The sequence below is a fragment of the Colletotrichum scovillei genome, assembly GCF_011075155.1.
Source record: "Colletotrichum scovillei strain TJNH1 chromosome Unknown Contig00001, whole genome shotgun sequence".
In the NCBI taxonomy this organism is placed as follows: Eukaryota; Fungi; Ascomycota; class Sordariomycetes; order Glomerellales; family Glomerellaceae; genus Colletotrichum; species Colletotrichum scovillei.
This window is the reverse complement of record NW_023336259.1, coordinates 2,456,995-2,473,694: the sequence shown is the minus strand read 5'-3', so window position 1 is coordinate 2,473,694 and position 16,700 is coordinate 2,456,995. Positions and strand designations below refer to the sequence as shown.

Below are 16,700 nucleotides of genomic sequence, written 5' to 3'. Positions count from 1 at the left end.
GATCCCGCGAAGATCCTTGGCCCCAATCCCGACGAAGGATGGCCTAAGGATGAACATCCACAACAAGGGGGCCGCCAGGTTGCCAGAGGTTTTCTTGAAGATCTCTATGACTTTGATGATCTTGACGCTCACGTTGGGGGCCCTGGCTCATTTGCTTTCACGACCGCCGAGCAGGATATCGATTTCCACACCAGTTTCGAGGGGATGCCTCCCCTCCCTGCTCCAAACCGTCCGGCCAACCAGGGTTCTGGGCCGACAGGCCTCCCAGAAATTGGACGGGCCAACGACAGCAATGACCTCGCCTATGAGCACGGCAATGGCGACGCCGCCATGGAGCAATTTTACGCTGATGACGAGGGAAGGGTGTGGTGTCTTTACAGCCACGGATACGACAGTAATGGCCGACTCATCGCGACTTACAGATACATCGACGATAATGGGGTTCAATTGACGCGGCAACAGATTGTACCCCTGATACCATCTGAGCAGACCTTCGGCCAGGATAACGATCGCCATGACGACACTATGGCTCAACAAAACCAGGGCTTGATGCACAGTCAAGGCATCAACCAAGGCTCTCCATCCTATGTTCCAGTCGGACCTCCAGTCGAAGATTACTATGGTGGCCAACATGGTGGCTCCACCTCGCAGGAACTACCTGATAGCCTTGCCCCCATGGCTTCTCGCTTGACTGCTGAGTCTCCGTCGGGTTCTGCATATCCTTCGGTGTATTCACCTCGCGTGGGTTCTCCTACTCACGTGATTTCGGGTCGCGCAGCTTTTGCACCTGGACTCAATTTTACAACCCATTCACCTTCTGGATCTCAGTCCACTTCAGCGAATTCAGAACCCGGAGCAAATTCCACACCTCAGCCCACCATGGATCAAGCAGTGCCTGTTCTGGTCATGGATGAGCGATCTGTGAACCGCCCGCGCGACGCCTTTCCAATCATCTTCGACAATGCATTGAAGCTCGGTCTGGAAAAGCTCCTCGATGCCGGCGGCGTGTCGTTCAGGATTGCGACCATGTGCTCCGACACGGATGGTCCCATCCTGGCTCTACGCGAGTTCGTTGAAGCGGCCACCGCCTGCGGCTATCCGGGACTCCTTCAGTACAATCATGTCTTCAGCGTTGAGATCGAACCGTTCAAGCAAGCCTTCATTCGTCGCAATGCAGCTCCTTCAGGCCCGATCTTTCGCAATGTCGTCGACGTTGGCATGCCCGGAGCTACTCAGGCGTAAGTTCTTCAGCCCTCACCAGCGTTCTTCCATGTACTGACAGTAGTGTAGTATGACGGCTTCCGGAGCCATGGCCGATATCCCTCTGGGAATCGACATTCTCATTGCTGGAAGCTCTTGCGTCGACTTTTCGAGCCTGAACTACGCGAAGAACGACAAGAAGAAGAAGTCTGGTCTCAACAAGCTTTTCGAGCGATTCAAGGGCAGGGGCGTCTCAGCCATTCAACAGGACGACCCGATGGCCAGTCAAGTTGTCGATGGCCTTCAACAAATCTTCGAGAGCATCAAAGATGAGAAGGGAGAGTCAACCAAAACTTTCCTGTCCATTCTCATGTATGCCCACGCACATCGGCCCAAAATCGTCATCTTGGAGAACGTTACAAGAGCTCCGTGGGACCAATTCAAGAAGTTCTGGCTGCCAAGCATCGGATACGAGGCGGCGTATGTCCAGGTCGACTCCAAGAACTTCTTAGTCCCTCAAACGAGGCAGAGGAAATATCTACTCGGAGTGGATGCTCGCTACTATGGGAACAAGGCCGAGCAGATCGTCAACACATGGGTCAAACTCATGGACGTTACGCAGTGGTTCAAGAATCCGCCTGACCTCAAGAAGTTCTTGCTTCCCCCGTCTGATCCGCGCGTGCTTCAGACTCGATTCCAGTTGGAAAGAACGCTGCTCTCGAGGCCGAAGAGGGACGTCGAGGCTGTTCATTGTGCTGCCGATCATAGGTCGGCACGTCGAAAGGAAGAGCTCGGCACGTCGAATCCATATACTCGGATGGATGACAGAGGCAACGTTCAGCCCCGCGAGGACACCTGGCAGGGCGTCATCTCAGTCTATACTTGGCGAATGCAGGATCTACTCGACATCGAGTACCTGAGAGCACAGAAGAAGGGGTATGACTTCACCCACAAGATGTTCATTCTTGACGTCGGACAGAACGTGGATCGACAGAGTGGAAGGCTGGGTGTAATTCCGTGTGTTCTTCCCTCAGCTGATCTCTTCATCTCGTACGACGGTCGTCCTCTCCTCGGACTCGAGTGTCTCGCTGTGCAGGGCATTCCCGTTGACCGCATCTCGCTTTCGGTCGAGGGGGAAAACCAGCTCAAGGACCTTGCCGGAAACGCCATGACGACCACCGTGGCCGGTGCAGCTATCCTCTGTGCCCTCATTGCCGAGTCCAGGTTCAAGAGGAAGGCAAGCAACAGGCACTTGCAGGGCCTCGCCCAAGCCACCTCGCTGCTGCCTAGCAGCATCGTTCATGACAACTCGACTGACGAGGCCGGACCTTCCAATTTGTTGGATTCTTTCCTTACCCTCGACACCTCCTCTCTTGGACGCAAAACCCACACATCTTCCAGCAGAAAAGGAAAAGAAATCGATCGATCAATTTCGGCCTCGCAAACCACTCCCAACAAGATGGCTTGGCAGGAGATTGTCTCCTCCGGCTGGGACGGCAATAGATCAGTCGAGTTTTTCTGCACTCTCTGCCTCAATGGATGCCGGAAATGTCGCTGCGACGCCTTCCGCAAGCATCAACATACCGGTGTTTATCTGCGATGCAAGGACTGCAATGAGACGCGCTGCCAAAGCTGTGCTGGAAATCCGGACCACAACTTTGATAGGGCTCACCCCATCGACGACAAGGTGTCAATCGGCAGAAGTTTGGCTCAAGAGCTTGCGATTGCTGCTTTGCCAGCTCATCTCTACATCGATTGGGCAGGTACCGATACCGCTCACAGTATCGATATTCTCCACGAACTCGACAAGCAGATCTTCAGCGATCACCTCGAGGCTTTACATCGCGCAATCCAGACGTGCGCAGGCGGAGTTCATTACTACCAGACGGACCTCAAGTTCAGAGACGACCTGACTGTGACTTACGAATCCGAAAAGTCAACCATCGTCGTTGTCATCACCGGAAAGGACATTACGTGGAGCATGCATCTGAGACCCGTCTATATCGAATTCGGGCGCCCATCGATTCGGAACGATACCTCAGCCAGCGAAGTGGCAGTTCAATTGGCTGCTCTAGATTACGACCTTCGCCAGCCTCTCTTGAAAGCAGTACTCACCGATCATAACGCGGATTTCACTCCTACGGCAGACAACTAGAAGCTGTTTGTCCAAGGCAAAATCAACGTGGATCTGGTTCAAGAACGCGCCAACGATGGAAGGATGACCGGTTTCACCCAGAAGTTTATTGAAGTCAACGGCCTTGCACCCTATTTAGTGAACGAAATCACGAATGTCATCAACGGGGACTACCACTTTACAGATAAGTGCGCAACCCCATTGGGGCTCCTCTTCACCAAGCACGATCCTCTCAGCCCCGTCTACATGATGCTCCAGACGAATTGCAACGGAGCTGCCGAAACCGACCGATGGCTCTTGACGAAGAACCCTAGAAAGCTTGAGCCGGATCAAGTGCGAGATATCATCTGCGTTTTCCCCAAAGGGTTCAAGCACCAAGAAGGACAGCCTCCGGGCTCTATAGTGTCGGCCGTGTTGCCTGGCGTGTACACGTCCCTGCCGTCCGCCCTGGATATCACCATCCACGAGCGTGATCCAGCCCTCCATGTTGGTCTCAAAGATTTGCAGGAGCAGGCTATCATGAACATCGACTGTCAATCTTCGATCCCGTCCATCATGATCAAAATGGACAAGACCGATATGCACTTTCCAGTCAAGTCGCTCCTCAGCCAGTTGACTCCCCCTTCTGGCACAAACAGCATGGCAGCTTCGCCCGATATCTGGTTCACGATTGCTCAGCATGAGATCAAGGATGCATTGGCACTGGCGTCTTCTGCCATCAACAAATTGCCGGCCTCAGTATGCGCTGGACTTCTTACAGTTAGCGACATCGTGCTGGATTCTGGTGATGCGTGCTACAAATGCTCGCCGACCGCTCCAAAGGCTCTTCATCACTGGGATGCGGATGGCAGCGTTGTACGAATCGAGAACGAGGCAGTGGCGACTCAAGCGGAGCAGGCTATGTTGCGACGACCAGCTCCTCTCGAGATCCAGGCCCGACTGGAGCCGAGTGAAGCTAATGAATACAATGTGCTGAGCATGAGAATTCTGCTCAACCCAGCGTCGCTCGCGCACCGGGCGCATGGTTACTTCCCGGTAGGCAAGGACATCATGTCGCCCATGGTCCGCTCACCTCGCGGAAATGGCAGTTTCCGTGTGGAAACGAGCTATCACGAGCCTAGCCTGAAGGGATTGCCCCCCTTCAAGGATAGCATGGTCGCCGTTCAGGCAGATTCATTTCCTCCTCAGGGCGTCTTCCAGCCGCCCCGGTTTCTGCAGAATGGAATGATTCTTCGACAAGACCAAGTCGAGGCTTGTCAGTGGATGCTGCACCGCGAACAAGACGAACCGTTTACTGAAAGGGAATTTGAGGAGCGTGTTCTTCCATCTGTGAACGTGCGCTTGAGTGCTGTTGCCGAGCTTGAGAATTATGCCCGAGGAGGTGTCCTTGCACACGACATCGGCTACGGCAAGACTATAGTTCTACTTGGTCTTGTTGATCATACAACGACTGATGGGCATGCAGAGTTTTCTATTCTAGAGCGTTCCAAGTGGTTGGGAACCACGGCGTTCATTCACATCAAGGCCACTTTGGTCATCGTGCCACCCCATATCGTGTCGCAATGGGCCAAAGAAGCTAAGAGATTTGTTCGTCAGCTCAGAGTTCTGGTGCTCACCAAAACGACTGATATCTCACGGGAGAGCATGGAAGCAGCAGACATCATCATTGTCAGCAGCACCCTGATGTCTTCCGAGAAAAACATTGACAAGCTCGCTGCAATCGCCCAAATGCCATCAATCCGTCAGAAGAAGTCGAACCGAGACTCCCAGGACTGGCATTACGAAGTGGTTGAAACCATCAAGCATGCCGCCTATGACCACAGCAACCCTGACAACCCGAACAATGCGCATGTCGAGGCGAGAATCCAAGGCCGCCGCACCATCAGCAATGATTGGGTCCGGAAAGCCGCGGCCGACATAGTGGGAGCTAGCGATCGGAAGACGCAGCAAACCGCCAAGGCGACACCCAAAAAGAAGAAGGGCAAGGCAGCAAAGCCCAAGACGGCCGTCACCATCGATGTGAAAGAGGCATTCCAGAATGGCGAGGTACTTGAAATGTACACTTACTGCCGCGTGGTCTTTGATGAGTTCTCGTATGAGAACACATCCGTTGCAACCTTCTTCCAAAACGCTGTCGCGTCCTCGAAATGGATCCTCTCAGGTACACCGCCTACCATCAACCTCGGTCAGATCTGCGAGACTGGAGCGTTGCTCAATGTTCATGTTGCGCGACCGACACCATCAATGCCGGGATTCTTCCCCAATGTCACGACTGGGCCCAAGGTATCCGAACTGACTGACGCCGAAACATTCCGCAGCTACACAGAGCCCTTGTCCGCCCAGCTCGCGGCCGATCGCCATGATCAGGGACAGCGATTCCTTCTTCACTACTTGCGGAAGAACAAGATGGAGGTTCCAGGAGTGAAATTAATCGAGGCCGCCTGCTTCACTCCCATGAACACTCAAGAAGCCTTGCTATACAATCTTGTACAACAGGTTCTTCATGATGCCAAGTGGGACGTCGATGGCATGTCCTGTGGTCTTGATACTTTCCTTCGCACCATCTTGAACGAAGAAATGACTCAGAGTGCCGGTTCAAAGGTCAAGGCTGCCGGAAAATCTATCTGGTCGGATGCAGTCGACGCGTTAGTTCTCTTGTCTTCGTTGTCCGTTTCTTCCGGCCGAAAGGGATTCGAGGGCATGGGGTGGACAGGACCCAACGCGAAGCTGACTCTGGAGCATCTCAGCAACAAAGCGTCTGCTGCAGCTGGTGATCACCTTGCCCGTTGCACCCGGATTCTGGTATCTCTCTTCGACAAAATGATGTACCTGGCGAATATGGTCTGCAACGACGCTGGTACAGGCAGTGGGAAAGCTAAGAAAGATGCTTACTTTGGTCATATGGAGGAAATTTTCGATTTCATGAGGAACACCAACGGCGACTCTGATGATAGTGCGTTCATCAACTATCTCCATGAAGCGATCGTCCACCGAAGCTCGATCCGCCCAGATTACATTCCTACTCGAGAGAACTATTGGGACTGCAACGTTTGGTCCGAGTGGATGGGTGGCCCTGGAACATACAATTCTGCCAATTGGTGGCTTCTCGACTCGGATCACGATCTGTCCGATGGTGAGTTGGACAGCTTGCAGAACCGGTGGGTTGGCTCTGGTGGTGACCAGAGCGACGACCGAGAGGCTCTCATCGACCTCATTCGACAAGAGCAGGACAGCCAGGATAAATGCGAGGAAATGGCTTTGACTATTGGACTGAAGAACACTGGCGACATGGCGGCTCAACTTCTAAAGCATTTCGATGGAAAAGCCACCAAAGACGACTATGAATTCGGCATTCAGATTCCAGCTCACCGACCACAGAAGGGCAAGACGATTAAACCCCGTGGACAGGCCATTGACGAGACCTTGAACAGTCTCATATTGGTTGTGCAAAGCGTCCAGGCTGGCATCAAGATCACGACGGAGGCATGGCGGCGCTGCATGTTTCTGATGAAGTTGAACCATGTTCTTCATGGAAGCCAAAGCCCGCTGTCCACCACCTGCAACGTCTGTGATGGCGTTACTGCTGATTCTGACATGTTCCATTCTATTGCATGCGGTCACTCGCTTTGCAAGGACTGCTTTGGTGCTTTCACTGAGGCTGGTGGTCAAATGTGCCCCATGCAAAGCTGCAAGGCATTCAGTCGTGGATCATTTATCCCTAGCGAGATATTTGCCACGCCCGCCAATCTGCAGCACGATCTTTCGGCCGTTCCTAGTGCCAAGGTATCCGACATGGAGAACCTCATGTTCAACAACGTCCTTGATGACGAGAAGGTCCTGATCTTTGCTGCGTACGCGGGCATCAAGAAAGAGGTCTACGACCACCTCATTCGCAGCAACAACGGCTTTAGCGTTTACATGACCGACGGAGGCGACGAGGACTCGAATCAGATTGAGGCATTCAAGGCGCACCATGGAAAGGCCGTTCTGATCCAGAGTCTTATGTCTTCGGAGTCCGCTGGCACAAATTTGACCGAGGCGAACCATCTCATGTTTGCTGGAGTTCTGTATACAGACTCGGACAGCTACGACATGTACATGAAACAGGCCAAGGGACGCATCATTCGATATGGACAGCAGCGTCCCGTCTTTGTCTACCACTTCATCACTCCGGCCACGCTTGAATTTGATATCTTCAACAAGCGTCATGGCAACCGCATCCGCCACTTCGGTGAGGAAGGACGCATTATTATCCCGGTCACTGAGGACGGAGAGAAGGACCCGAGATTCCCTCTGTATTTCCGTCCATACTTGGAGACCGCATCGGCTGACAAGCTTCTGCGCTCCGTGGAATTCGAGGAGTACGAGAAGTGAATGGCAACCCAGGGCATCGACTGCAAGAGTCTGATGAAGATGTCTCATTCACGTTACCAAAGTCTCGGCAAGAGCGATGACTCTCGAGTTTGCTCAGTTCGGGAGGTTTGGGAGAGGGAGATTTGGAATGAGAGGTTTGGAATGGGAGGTTTGGTATGAGAGGTTTGGTATGGGAGGTCTGGAGAGGGAAGTTTGGCAAATTGTTTTCAGGAGGGGATTCTTAATGCTGTTTGAGTACATCACGTTTGGACCGGCCGAAGGTGGGAGGCGGATATCGAACGAGTGGAACGGATCTGGTTTGTTTGCAGGGCTCGAGTTTGACAAGGTAGCACAGAAAATATCTAAAGATCATTTGATCACCAAAACGACGTTCCACGTAATTCTCAATCGCCTATCTAGGGCGTGATCGAGAGAGCCAAGAAGCAATAGTTGCCCGGCATGGCTTGGCAACTGTGTGAAGTTTCATACCCTCGTGACCTTTCGCCTCTACGTGAGATCGTGACCAATTTGATGGCATTTTTTTAGCTTGGTTAACCGCTCCTTTGCCCAGTCACAGAGGCGCCACCTTGCACTCTTTCAACATGCCCAGGCAGACTCGGGCTATATTCCTTTCCCTTGCTGAACAGACATCGTACACACAAGCGCCATCATCAAGTGTTCCCTATCGCCATTGACTTACCGCCCTCCTGCGGCAAAAAGCATATCTCAGTCATCCGCTCCGCTCACAACTTCGCAACAACAGGCATCCTCTCAGGAACCTGCACCACGATACCCGCCTCCTCACCCGCGCCCGCGAACTCCACCTCCTGACAATCCTCCACGCCCACGCCGCTCGCAAACTGCGTCACGACAAAGTCGATCGCCGTACCCTGCGGTCCCAACGCAACCATGGGCGCGTGCCACGTTCCCGCACCGTAGGTCACGGCCTGGCCCGGGGACGCCACGAAGGCCTTGAGGCCCTTGATGTCCGGTAGACCCCGGCCTTTGCCGCCGGTGGCCGGCGCCGGGAGGGAATTCGTCTGCGCGCTGGGGGTCTGGAGGGTAGGTGCCACGATGACGAGGTACGCCGCGCCGCTTACCGACGAAGAAGCGGAAAAGGGGACGAACGTCTGCGTCGTGAAGGGGTGTCGTTCCAGCACGCTCACTCTGAAGCGGCCGCCCCTGCTGGGGCCGGCGTAGGTGTACGGCAGCAGCGTCGAGATGGGCGGTTGCGCCAGGGGCGCGGCGGGCTCGAGCTGCCGCGCGGCGCAGGAGAAGATGCTCACGATGGGGCGGCCGGCGCGGGAGGGCGCTTGCGGGTAGAGGTCCAGAGGGGAGGAGACGTTTTGGTACTTTATGGCTGTGCCTTGGTTTGCGGAGACGGCGCTGAAGGAGGCGGATACGGTGGCGGAGAGGGAGGCGGCGGGGCGGACTTCCGGGTGAGGGTTCTCGATCACGTCGCCGAAGGGGGCGAAGGCGGCGCGGGTGAGGGGTTCCGCGGGGATTTGGAGGGTGAGGGGCGTTGTGAGTGTAGTTGGCGGCATTGTGGTGGTTCTGGGAGTGTGTTTGATGTCACACACGGTGTGAGGTTGGGTTCGTTTCTTGGTTTGATTGCTTGCTTTGAACTGTCTGAAATGGCGGGTGAATTAGGGTAGGTATAGTATGGCTTGGTAAGTGGCGTATGAAGGAAGGGCGGGACGGATTGAGTTGAAGTGAGTGAGTTGAGGTCGGAGTAAGCTCGATGACTTTCATGAGCTTGGTGGTTCGGGGTCGAGGTGAGAGGGGAGCTTGGGGGAAGCTTCCGCTTTAGGCATGGCCCGTACCCTCCACCGAGCCTCGGCGCATGGGGCCTGATGGAGTCTGATAGGGCCGCCGGCGATGACTCCGCGGGGTCATTAACAATTGTCATCGAAGCTTAGCATTCTCCAGCTCCACTCCCGTTGGACGGCACCCCGGGGAACGCACTGTCTCGGACTCCCCAACTGCAACGTCTCTCAACGCTCTGGTGTAACTGTATGTGGATGGCCTATGAGACGCGGTTTTCCGGACCTTGCAGTACTCATGCTTGATCTTTCCATGATCGGAGATTTTGGGCTGAATTGCATAAAGGCTGTTGTTATCATGGACTCTCACTCATTCAATATACGGGATCTGTGAGACACAACAAGTTGAACGTAGATCATCGACAAGATTTACCCCAACATATTCCAGGGCTTTATCTTGGCTCAATGCTCAACCATGCGGTGTACTCTCTCTAGCGCGTTATCACGAGATGCCGAATCTTTGACTCATGGCCTAGCTCGGTAAATCTGTCCAGACTGCGGCCGTGTTCTCAACGCGTGGGGCCAGCAAATAAGTCTTCGATCATAAATTTTCTGTCCACCTTGCCGATTGTCAAGAGAGAGAAATTTGAGGCTCTGTAAACATTATTTAGATTCATATTGATTGACTACAGCAAAGGAAGCTGGAAAGGACTGCTCTGAAGGCTGACCCTGGATGTCGGCAATCCTTCTGAGCGCGATATTGCTTAAGTAACTGCAAAAGGCTATACTAGGAACACTGCAGAGCCACCTTTCATGGTCCTGCCGAGGTTGAAAACGGCTCGGCTACCTCACGGCACCCTGAGAACTTGGAGGGACAGTTCTGGACTACTTCCAAGGCTTCTCGGCTGTCTGTCACAAACTCTACGTCGTCTGATGTCTCTTCCAAATCCAGGCATGTGTGGGGACAGAGTTCACGAGTACTAGGTTTTGGGGAAGCCTCGGCTCGAGAGCCTTTTTTTTTATATTTCGGTTATACAATGGGCAAGGGTTCAAAAGTCTGAATTGCGAGGTCTGCCATGTATACCAGCGTTCCGGCAAACATGTCGACTATGGAGGTGCTCCTCGTGGTGAAGTTACAGATTATTCTGCTAGCACCTCTAATTGTACATTCCGTCTCCTGCTATGCCGCAGATGGCAAGCCCGAATCCCCTTCCTCGCTACTTTCGCCAACTTGACGGAATATCCTCTCAAACACATCAAACTTCAGTTCGATGATACCATCATGATCAGTCCCGGGAACAACGCAGCTAGAAAACTCAATCACGTCACGGCGCTGCTCAGCCCTCCAGCAATCCTCAAACCACTTGGGACCCTTATCAACACCAATCATCTGGTCCTCCTCCGCCCAAAACACATCAACCTTGAGCTTTGCAGCGCCCTTGACGCCAGCATCAAGATTGTGTTCAGCCTCCGCCAGCAGGGTGACGAGCTCGTCATAGTCCTTCCATGAGCCCCAGTAATCCGAGTGCCCCGCCCTCTTCAGCAGCAAAATGGCATCCTGGCTGAGCCCTCTCGTATCCTCAGAATACACCTTTTGAATGAGCTGCGGCCAAATCTTCTCTTCAAACTCTGCCATAGGGTTCATTTCCACCGCAGGAGGAGGCGTAGGATCGGCAGCAGAGCCCATCCGCATCGACGCAGGCAGCAGCCCGCTCACGGCCTGCATACTAGGGAAAACCCCACTCACCGCGCCCGCCAGAGGCGCAACATGCTTCAGCGAGAACCCGGCGAGCGTGTGGAAGCCGCCCAGCACCGTCTCCGGCAGCCCGCCCGCGAGCGTCATGAGCGTGGCACCCGAGCGGGACTGGTGGACCCACGGCGCGGCGAGGGCCACGTAGGGGCGCTCGGGGGAGAGCAGGTGACGCAGGTGGAGGACCGTGTTGAGGGCGTAGATTGTGCCGCCGCTGTGGGCGGCCAGCGAGACGTGGCGGACGGAGAGGTGCGCGAGGAGGGCGGGCACGATTTCGAGCCAGAGGCGGACGCGGTCGGGCGCGTCGACGAGGGTTGTGCCGCCGAAGCCTGGTCTGTCTGGGTGGATTATGCGGACCTTGTGTTTCTTTGCCAGGGCGTCTTTGGCGATGTGAAGGTAGCGGCTGTTTGTTTGTCAGACCTTGAGCGATGAGGTGTGCCGTGATGCGCGAGGGGTGTTTGTGAGTGAGATGATTGGCTTACCTTCCCAGGAGGGGGCCGCAGAGGAGCAGGACATGCTCGCGCTCTGGGTTGTCCAGGTTGCGATATCCGTAGTCGCAATACGTGACTTTGAATGGATCCGGGCGGTCGTTGCCGGGGGGTAAGGTGAAGGACTGGTGGAATCTTGGATCGTTGAGGTACTCTTCCGGGTCCGGATCCGTACGCGATGGCCCCGATTGAACCGGTTGATGGGCGTTCTGCGATGCCATTTCCATTGGTGCGTGAGCTTGCATCAAATGATCTAAAGTGGTTCGCTCATAAGTTTTTGTATAGAGTTCACTCCACAAGATCAAGGGACGGTTTCTAAGTACAAAGTTATCGATGATGTGCTTCGAATGAACTTCGCCGGTTTGCATGACCTAGACGGCCCTTTTTGACGTCTCCCGAGTGTGCCACTCGTTAGTTGGTCGAGGCGGGTACCCGGGCTCCTAGTGCTTATCATCAAGGTTGGGTGGCGTGGAGGAAGGATTCCGCCGTAACAGCGCTTTCCTTTTTCTTCGCCAGACTCGATCAGGAAGTTGTCTCACTGTTTTCCCGACGCCAAGTGAGAAAGGCATCGCCAGTCCACCAAGGTCAGCGAGAAAAGTAGAATTCAGACTTTCTACTTCATTGAATTGGATAGGTAGAAAAGAGCATTAGTACCAAGGGATTGCCCAATCACTCTTTCGATGGCGAGATACTATTGACGATCACCAAGTGAGGAAGTGACGTTCATAGTTTGCTCCAAATTACGAAGGCTCTGTCGAAGAGATGAAGGATAACGTCACACCATTATTATCAACTTCTCGTCTTACCACGAGGGGCCGTAGGGAAGATCGACGTTGGGAAAATCTTGAGGAAAAGGTCCCAACAAAGCTGTCAATGAACGCCACGTCTAGAACTATCTGCGAGGAAGAGAGCAAAACTTCCAAAGGTACTTCAGTAGGTAGTTGGAAGAGATGATGACACCCGGGTATTCATAAGATATAGTAGCTCCCACCTCATTCTTGGGGCTATTCCACATATTCACGTCAGTGCCAGGTGTATAACGACATCATGACCCTTTGATACACCTTTGAGAAGATTTACAGGCTCGCAAGGTTGCGTGCCTTGAACTTATATAAAGCCACACTTCAAGTGATCTCCTACCGAACGAGGTTAATTCAGTATACCATCTCCCGGCGCGAGCACAACTCTGCATCGCTCCGTCAATCAGGGAAAACTCTCAAAAGTTTTCCTTCACAAGTCACCATATCATTGCCATACCAACCGAAACCACTTCCCTCAACACATCCAACCCACGCAAAATGCGTACCTCCCTCCTCCTCGCCGGCATCTATGCCACCATCTCAGTCATCGCCACCCCAATAACCCCTCCCCGAACCGACCTCGACGCCGCCAAACCAGAGCCCCTCGCCCAAGACCTCGATGGCTTAGACATCGACAGCGATGCGTCGTCTATGGCGACCGGAGCAGTTCCGAAGCCTGCGACCGGGTGGCCAGGCTACGAAAGACCGTGGAGCAAGAGGCCCCGGCCGTCTACCAAGGACGAGCCTCAGCAATGGAGACCGAAGCTCGACAAGCTGCAGCCTCGGCCCAGACCGGATAACCCGTTCAAGAATCCCAAATGGAGGATCCCGCCCAACGACCCAAACACCTTCAAGGACAGAAACCCGTTCAGGGCGTGGCCGGACAGGGATCCCTTCAAGATGCCCAAGAAGAAGCCGTTCAAGCTGCCGGAGAAGAAGCTCGAGCCCAAGCCCGAGCCGGAGGTGAACATCGAGCCGATGCCGAAGCAGCCGGAGCAGAAGGACGAAAAGCCGGAGAAGAAGGACGAAAAGCCGGAGCAGAAGGACGAAAAGCCGGAGCAGAAGGATGCAAAGCCGGAGCGGTACCCGACTCTCGAAGAGTTGATACAGAAGAATGCACAGCCGGCGCGGTACCCGACTCACCATGAGTGGACCGAGCAGAGCAAGGAAATGGCCATTGCGAACAACTATGAGCCGTGGCACGGAAATGAAAGAGAGAACCCGAATGCGGCGCCGAAGAACGAGCCGACTTATGAGCCGCATGTGGATGATGCCCGAAGGGTTGGGAATTAGACGCTCGATTGTGACCACCAAGGACACGAACGTCTTTGCTGCTGCACCTTTTTGTCTCTCACGTCTGAAAATTTGAGGATATTCGGGAGAAGGAGAGGGAAGATGTAGAGGTGCATTAAGGTCAATGACGATAAGCTCTGGATGTTTGAACCTGTATGTCTACCAAGCCATAACGTGTTGTAGGAACAAGGACGTCAGGGTGTTCATCTCTCAGTGCGAGTAATTCCAACTTTCAAATGATAAATTTAGGCAAGCAAGCATGTTGCTAGAAGCCTTCCAGTAGTCACATAGTTCTTGAATCTACTACACCGTTCAGTAATTAAACGCGAGCCCGTCTGGCCATTCAAACGGAGCATATGGAGACGACGTCGCGGTTTGCCGGTGCTGCAAGACACCTAAGCTAATTCATCATGACCCTAGCCAGAAGCCATCGTCGAGTCTGCCCAGATCATACTTCGCAACTTCACCTCACGGTGAATAGTCTTTTGTGTGACCCTGAGCAGCTCCTGGCCCAACACTATCGTCGAACATGGAGAAGTTTTCTCGACAGATATAGAGACTTCTCCTCGTACTCGACGATAAATAAATCCCACCTTGATAGATCCCTACCCATCGAACATTCAGACCTCTGATGACGCTACGAAAATGAAATCATGTCTTTTACGCGCCATCTCCATCGGGTCTCGGTGACTTCTAGAGGGAAAACAAATCTTCTTCGTCAAAGCAAAGGAGAGGCAGAATATATGGAGACGTCGATGGTCGTTAGACTTGTTATTAGACGCTGGAAAGACCATGATCAAGCGCCAAGAGACATTTGGACCCCTTTTCCAAGCAGAAACCCTCCTGAAGGCCTTGTAAAAGGGGGTCACACAAGTCAGGTTGCCTTTCTCATGACACTGAGAGTCCTAATGAGATTGCAGACAGTTTATTTCGAAGCCGCTGATCCCAAGGTAAAGAAAAACAGCCGTTCATTCTGAGCAGTGTGATTCTTGTCAAGATGGGGCAGACCGGAAGTCTCGTCCGCCCAGAAAACCCGGTAAAAGGGTCCACGGAGGTAATTTCGAATTACCTCATAGACCACGGCATAGCGCACCTTGTCCAAGATCAATCTTGCCCATTAGCTCCATATATCACCACGTATAAGCGCCAGCCCGAGACGGATAGCCGTGGCTGAAAGACAAGATCTCTACATTTCTGGTTATCCACTGATGGATCACGGGCAACCCTCGAGGGCCTTGTCCAAGGTCCTGAGCTCAGTGACGACATCAACCCACGCCACGCTCCGAGTACGCGCTGCAGAAAACCTACGGCACGTCGCTAGGACTCAGGGAATGAGGACTACTTGTACATCTGCCCCGGGTATCGCAACAGGCTGGCTTGAGTCAAAAATGGCTGTACTAGTATTAGCCCCAAATCACGTCGTTAGGCTTCTAGGACTATGGCCTTGGCCACAACTCGGCTCCCTTTTATACCCGCATTACGTACACGTGAGGAGAATCAACCAGTAAAGAGCCACGGAATACTTGAAAGAGGCTGATACAACCAGAGAGGTCACTTTCAACTTCCTTGGTAGACTGAAGTTAATGTGCCATGGCAAGTAGGCGCGTCTCCTCGACAGGAGCAAAGAAAGAAACGGGGAGTCTTCATCGACGACTAAGAGCCGACCTCATTGGCATTGTCAACTTCCTGAGTCCTGAACTCTAGTCATGCTCTTTCGCGAGCCGAAATCTATGGATGAGGTTGTCTCACTCTAAGGATCTCAAGTTCGGAGTGAGCAGATACACAGCCAAGCGATTTCCATCATATTTAAAACGGGAAAAGACATGCAGAGCTTTCGCAACACCTTACTGAATGTAGGTAAAAATAAAAATAAAACAAAATAAAAAATAAAACACGAAAAATGACCATGCACAAATCGATGTAGTGAAATCATTTACACCGACGTGTGCCCTTTGACTCCACCTCAATAGTTGAATACACGACTAAGGAGGAACTGATTCGCGTAGAGCTTGTTTCTTCTTGTGACAAATGAGTAGAGAAAGATGGCCGACCTGGATGCCAACGCCAGTGTTTTGCCCACAAGCCATGACGAGCGAGTTCACTACTGCAAGATTCCCCAACCTATTTCATCCAGATAAACAGAGAAAAGAGCGCAAAGTTTCGGAAACAAATCAAAGGAACCGCCTCGACCTCGTCCTCGAACACTTCATCGCCAGTCCCCAACAACGACTGGCTCAACTGCGATGAACATCACCCAAAGTTCAGCAAGCTACCGGAAGCTAATCAGTATGATTCAATCAATCCAGAAACCTTCCCTCTCGGAATTTTCAAAACAGATCACCAAAAAAACAAAAGTCTAACAAATGCATAAAGCATCCAACTTGGACGTGGGCAGTAGGGGAGCGGAACTAAAGCAGAGTCCGAGTACACACCAACAACCCTAAACTCTTGACCCCGCTCTTTGGTAGAGAGCCAGCCATCACATCGTCAATTTAAACTCCTTCTACCATAGGGCGATGGAAACAACCTACAGCAGGTCGGAAAATAAAATTGCTTACATCAACACAAATCAGCAAAAGTCAAAGATCAAGCGCATCCTCAAACACCACCTGATCGTCAATCGGATGAAGCATGTCGACTGGAGGTACGTCTGGATGCCCCGCAGCGATGAGCAATCGGCGGGGTCGCGACCAATGGAGAGAGCCTGGAGAGCTGGCCTTCTTAGAGCGGATCTCGGAATGGGAAAACATCCAATGACCCGGCGTTGTGGCAGAGTGGTCTAATGCGCAAGACTAGAAATCTTGTTCCTTCGGGAGCGTCTGTTCGAATCAGGCCAACGTCGACGTTACCTTTTGTCAATTCCCCCAAGGGCTCTTGATAATTCTTTTTGCGTCCCGCGAAACATCGATGACGGTCTCG

General features: G+C 53.0%; 4 protein-coding genes across 4 annotated transcripts; 2 read left to right on the top strand and 2 right to left on the bottom strand.

Annotated features, from left to right (window-relative positions):
- Nucleotides 1–1,026: 1,026 nt before the first annotated feature.
- Nucleotides 1,027–7,924, top strand: HER10_EVM0011660 (SNF2 super family protein; the record flags this gene model as incomplete). Its single annotated transcript, XM_035481084.1, has 5 exons — nucleotides 1,027–1,238; nucleotides 1,291–1,412; nucleotides 1,530–2,497; nucleotides 2,660–3,307; nucleotides 3,359–7,924. 5 exons carry the CDS (start codon nucleotides 1,027–1,029, stop codon nucleotides 7,706–7,708), a joined length of 6,300 nt encoding a protein of 2,099 aa, XP_035338942.1. The 3' UTR covers nucleotides 7,709–7,924.
- A 299-nt stretch (nucleotides 7,925–8,223) lies between these two features.
- On the bottom strand, nucleotides 8,224–9,430 carry HER10_EVM0009675 (ureidoglycolate hydrolase). The gene has a single exon (XM_035479155.1). The coding sequence runs from the start codon at nucleotides 9,229–9,231 to the stop codon at nucleotides 8,431–8,433; it is 801 nt and encodes a 266-aa protein (XP_035338766.1). The 5' UTR covers nucleotides 9,232–9,430; the 3' UTR covers nucleotides 8,224–8,430.
- Nucleotides 9,431–10,506: 1,076 nt separating this feature from the next.
- On the bottom strand, nucleotides 10,507–12,078 carry HER10_EVM0003430 (uncharacterized protein). Its single transcript, XM_035473105.1, has 2 exons — nucleotides 11,683–12,078; nucleotides 10,507–11,603 (listed from the first exon to the last, which is right to left on the bottom strand). Exons 1-2 carry the CDS (start codon nucleotides 12,054–12,056, stop codon nucleotides 10,631–10,633), a joined length of 1,347 nt encoding a protein of 448 aa, XP_035338178.1. The 5' UTR covers nucleotides 12,057–12,078; the 3' UTR covers nucleotides 10,507–10,630.
- A 600-nt stretch (nucleotides 12,079–12,678) lies between these two features.
- Nucleotides 12,679–14,134, top strand: HER10_EVM0013044 (uncharacterized protein). Its single transcript, XM_035482416.1, has one exon. It carries the CDS (start codon nucleotides 12,987–12,989, stop codon nucleotides 13,779–13,781), a length of 795 nt encoding a protein of 264 aa, XP_035339067.1. The 5' UTR covers nucleotides 12,679–12,986; the 3' UTR covers nucleotides 13,782–14,134.
- The last annotated feature ends 2,566 nt before the right edge of the window (nucleotides 14,135–16,700 follow it).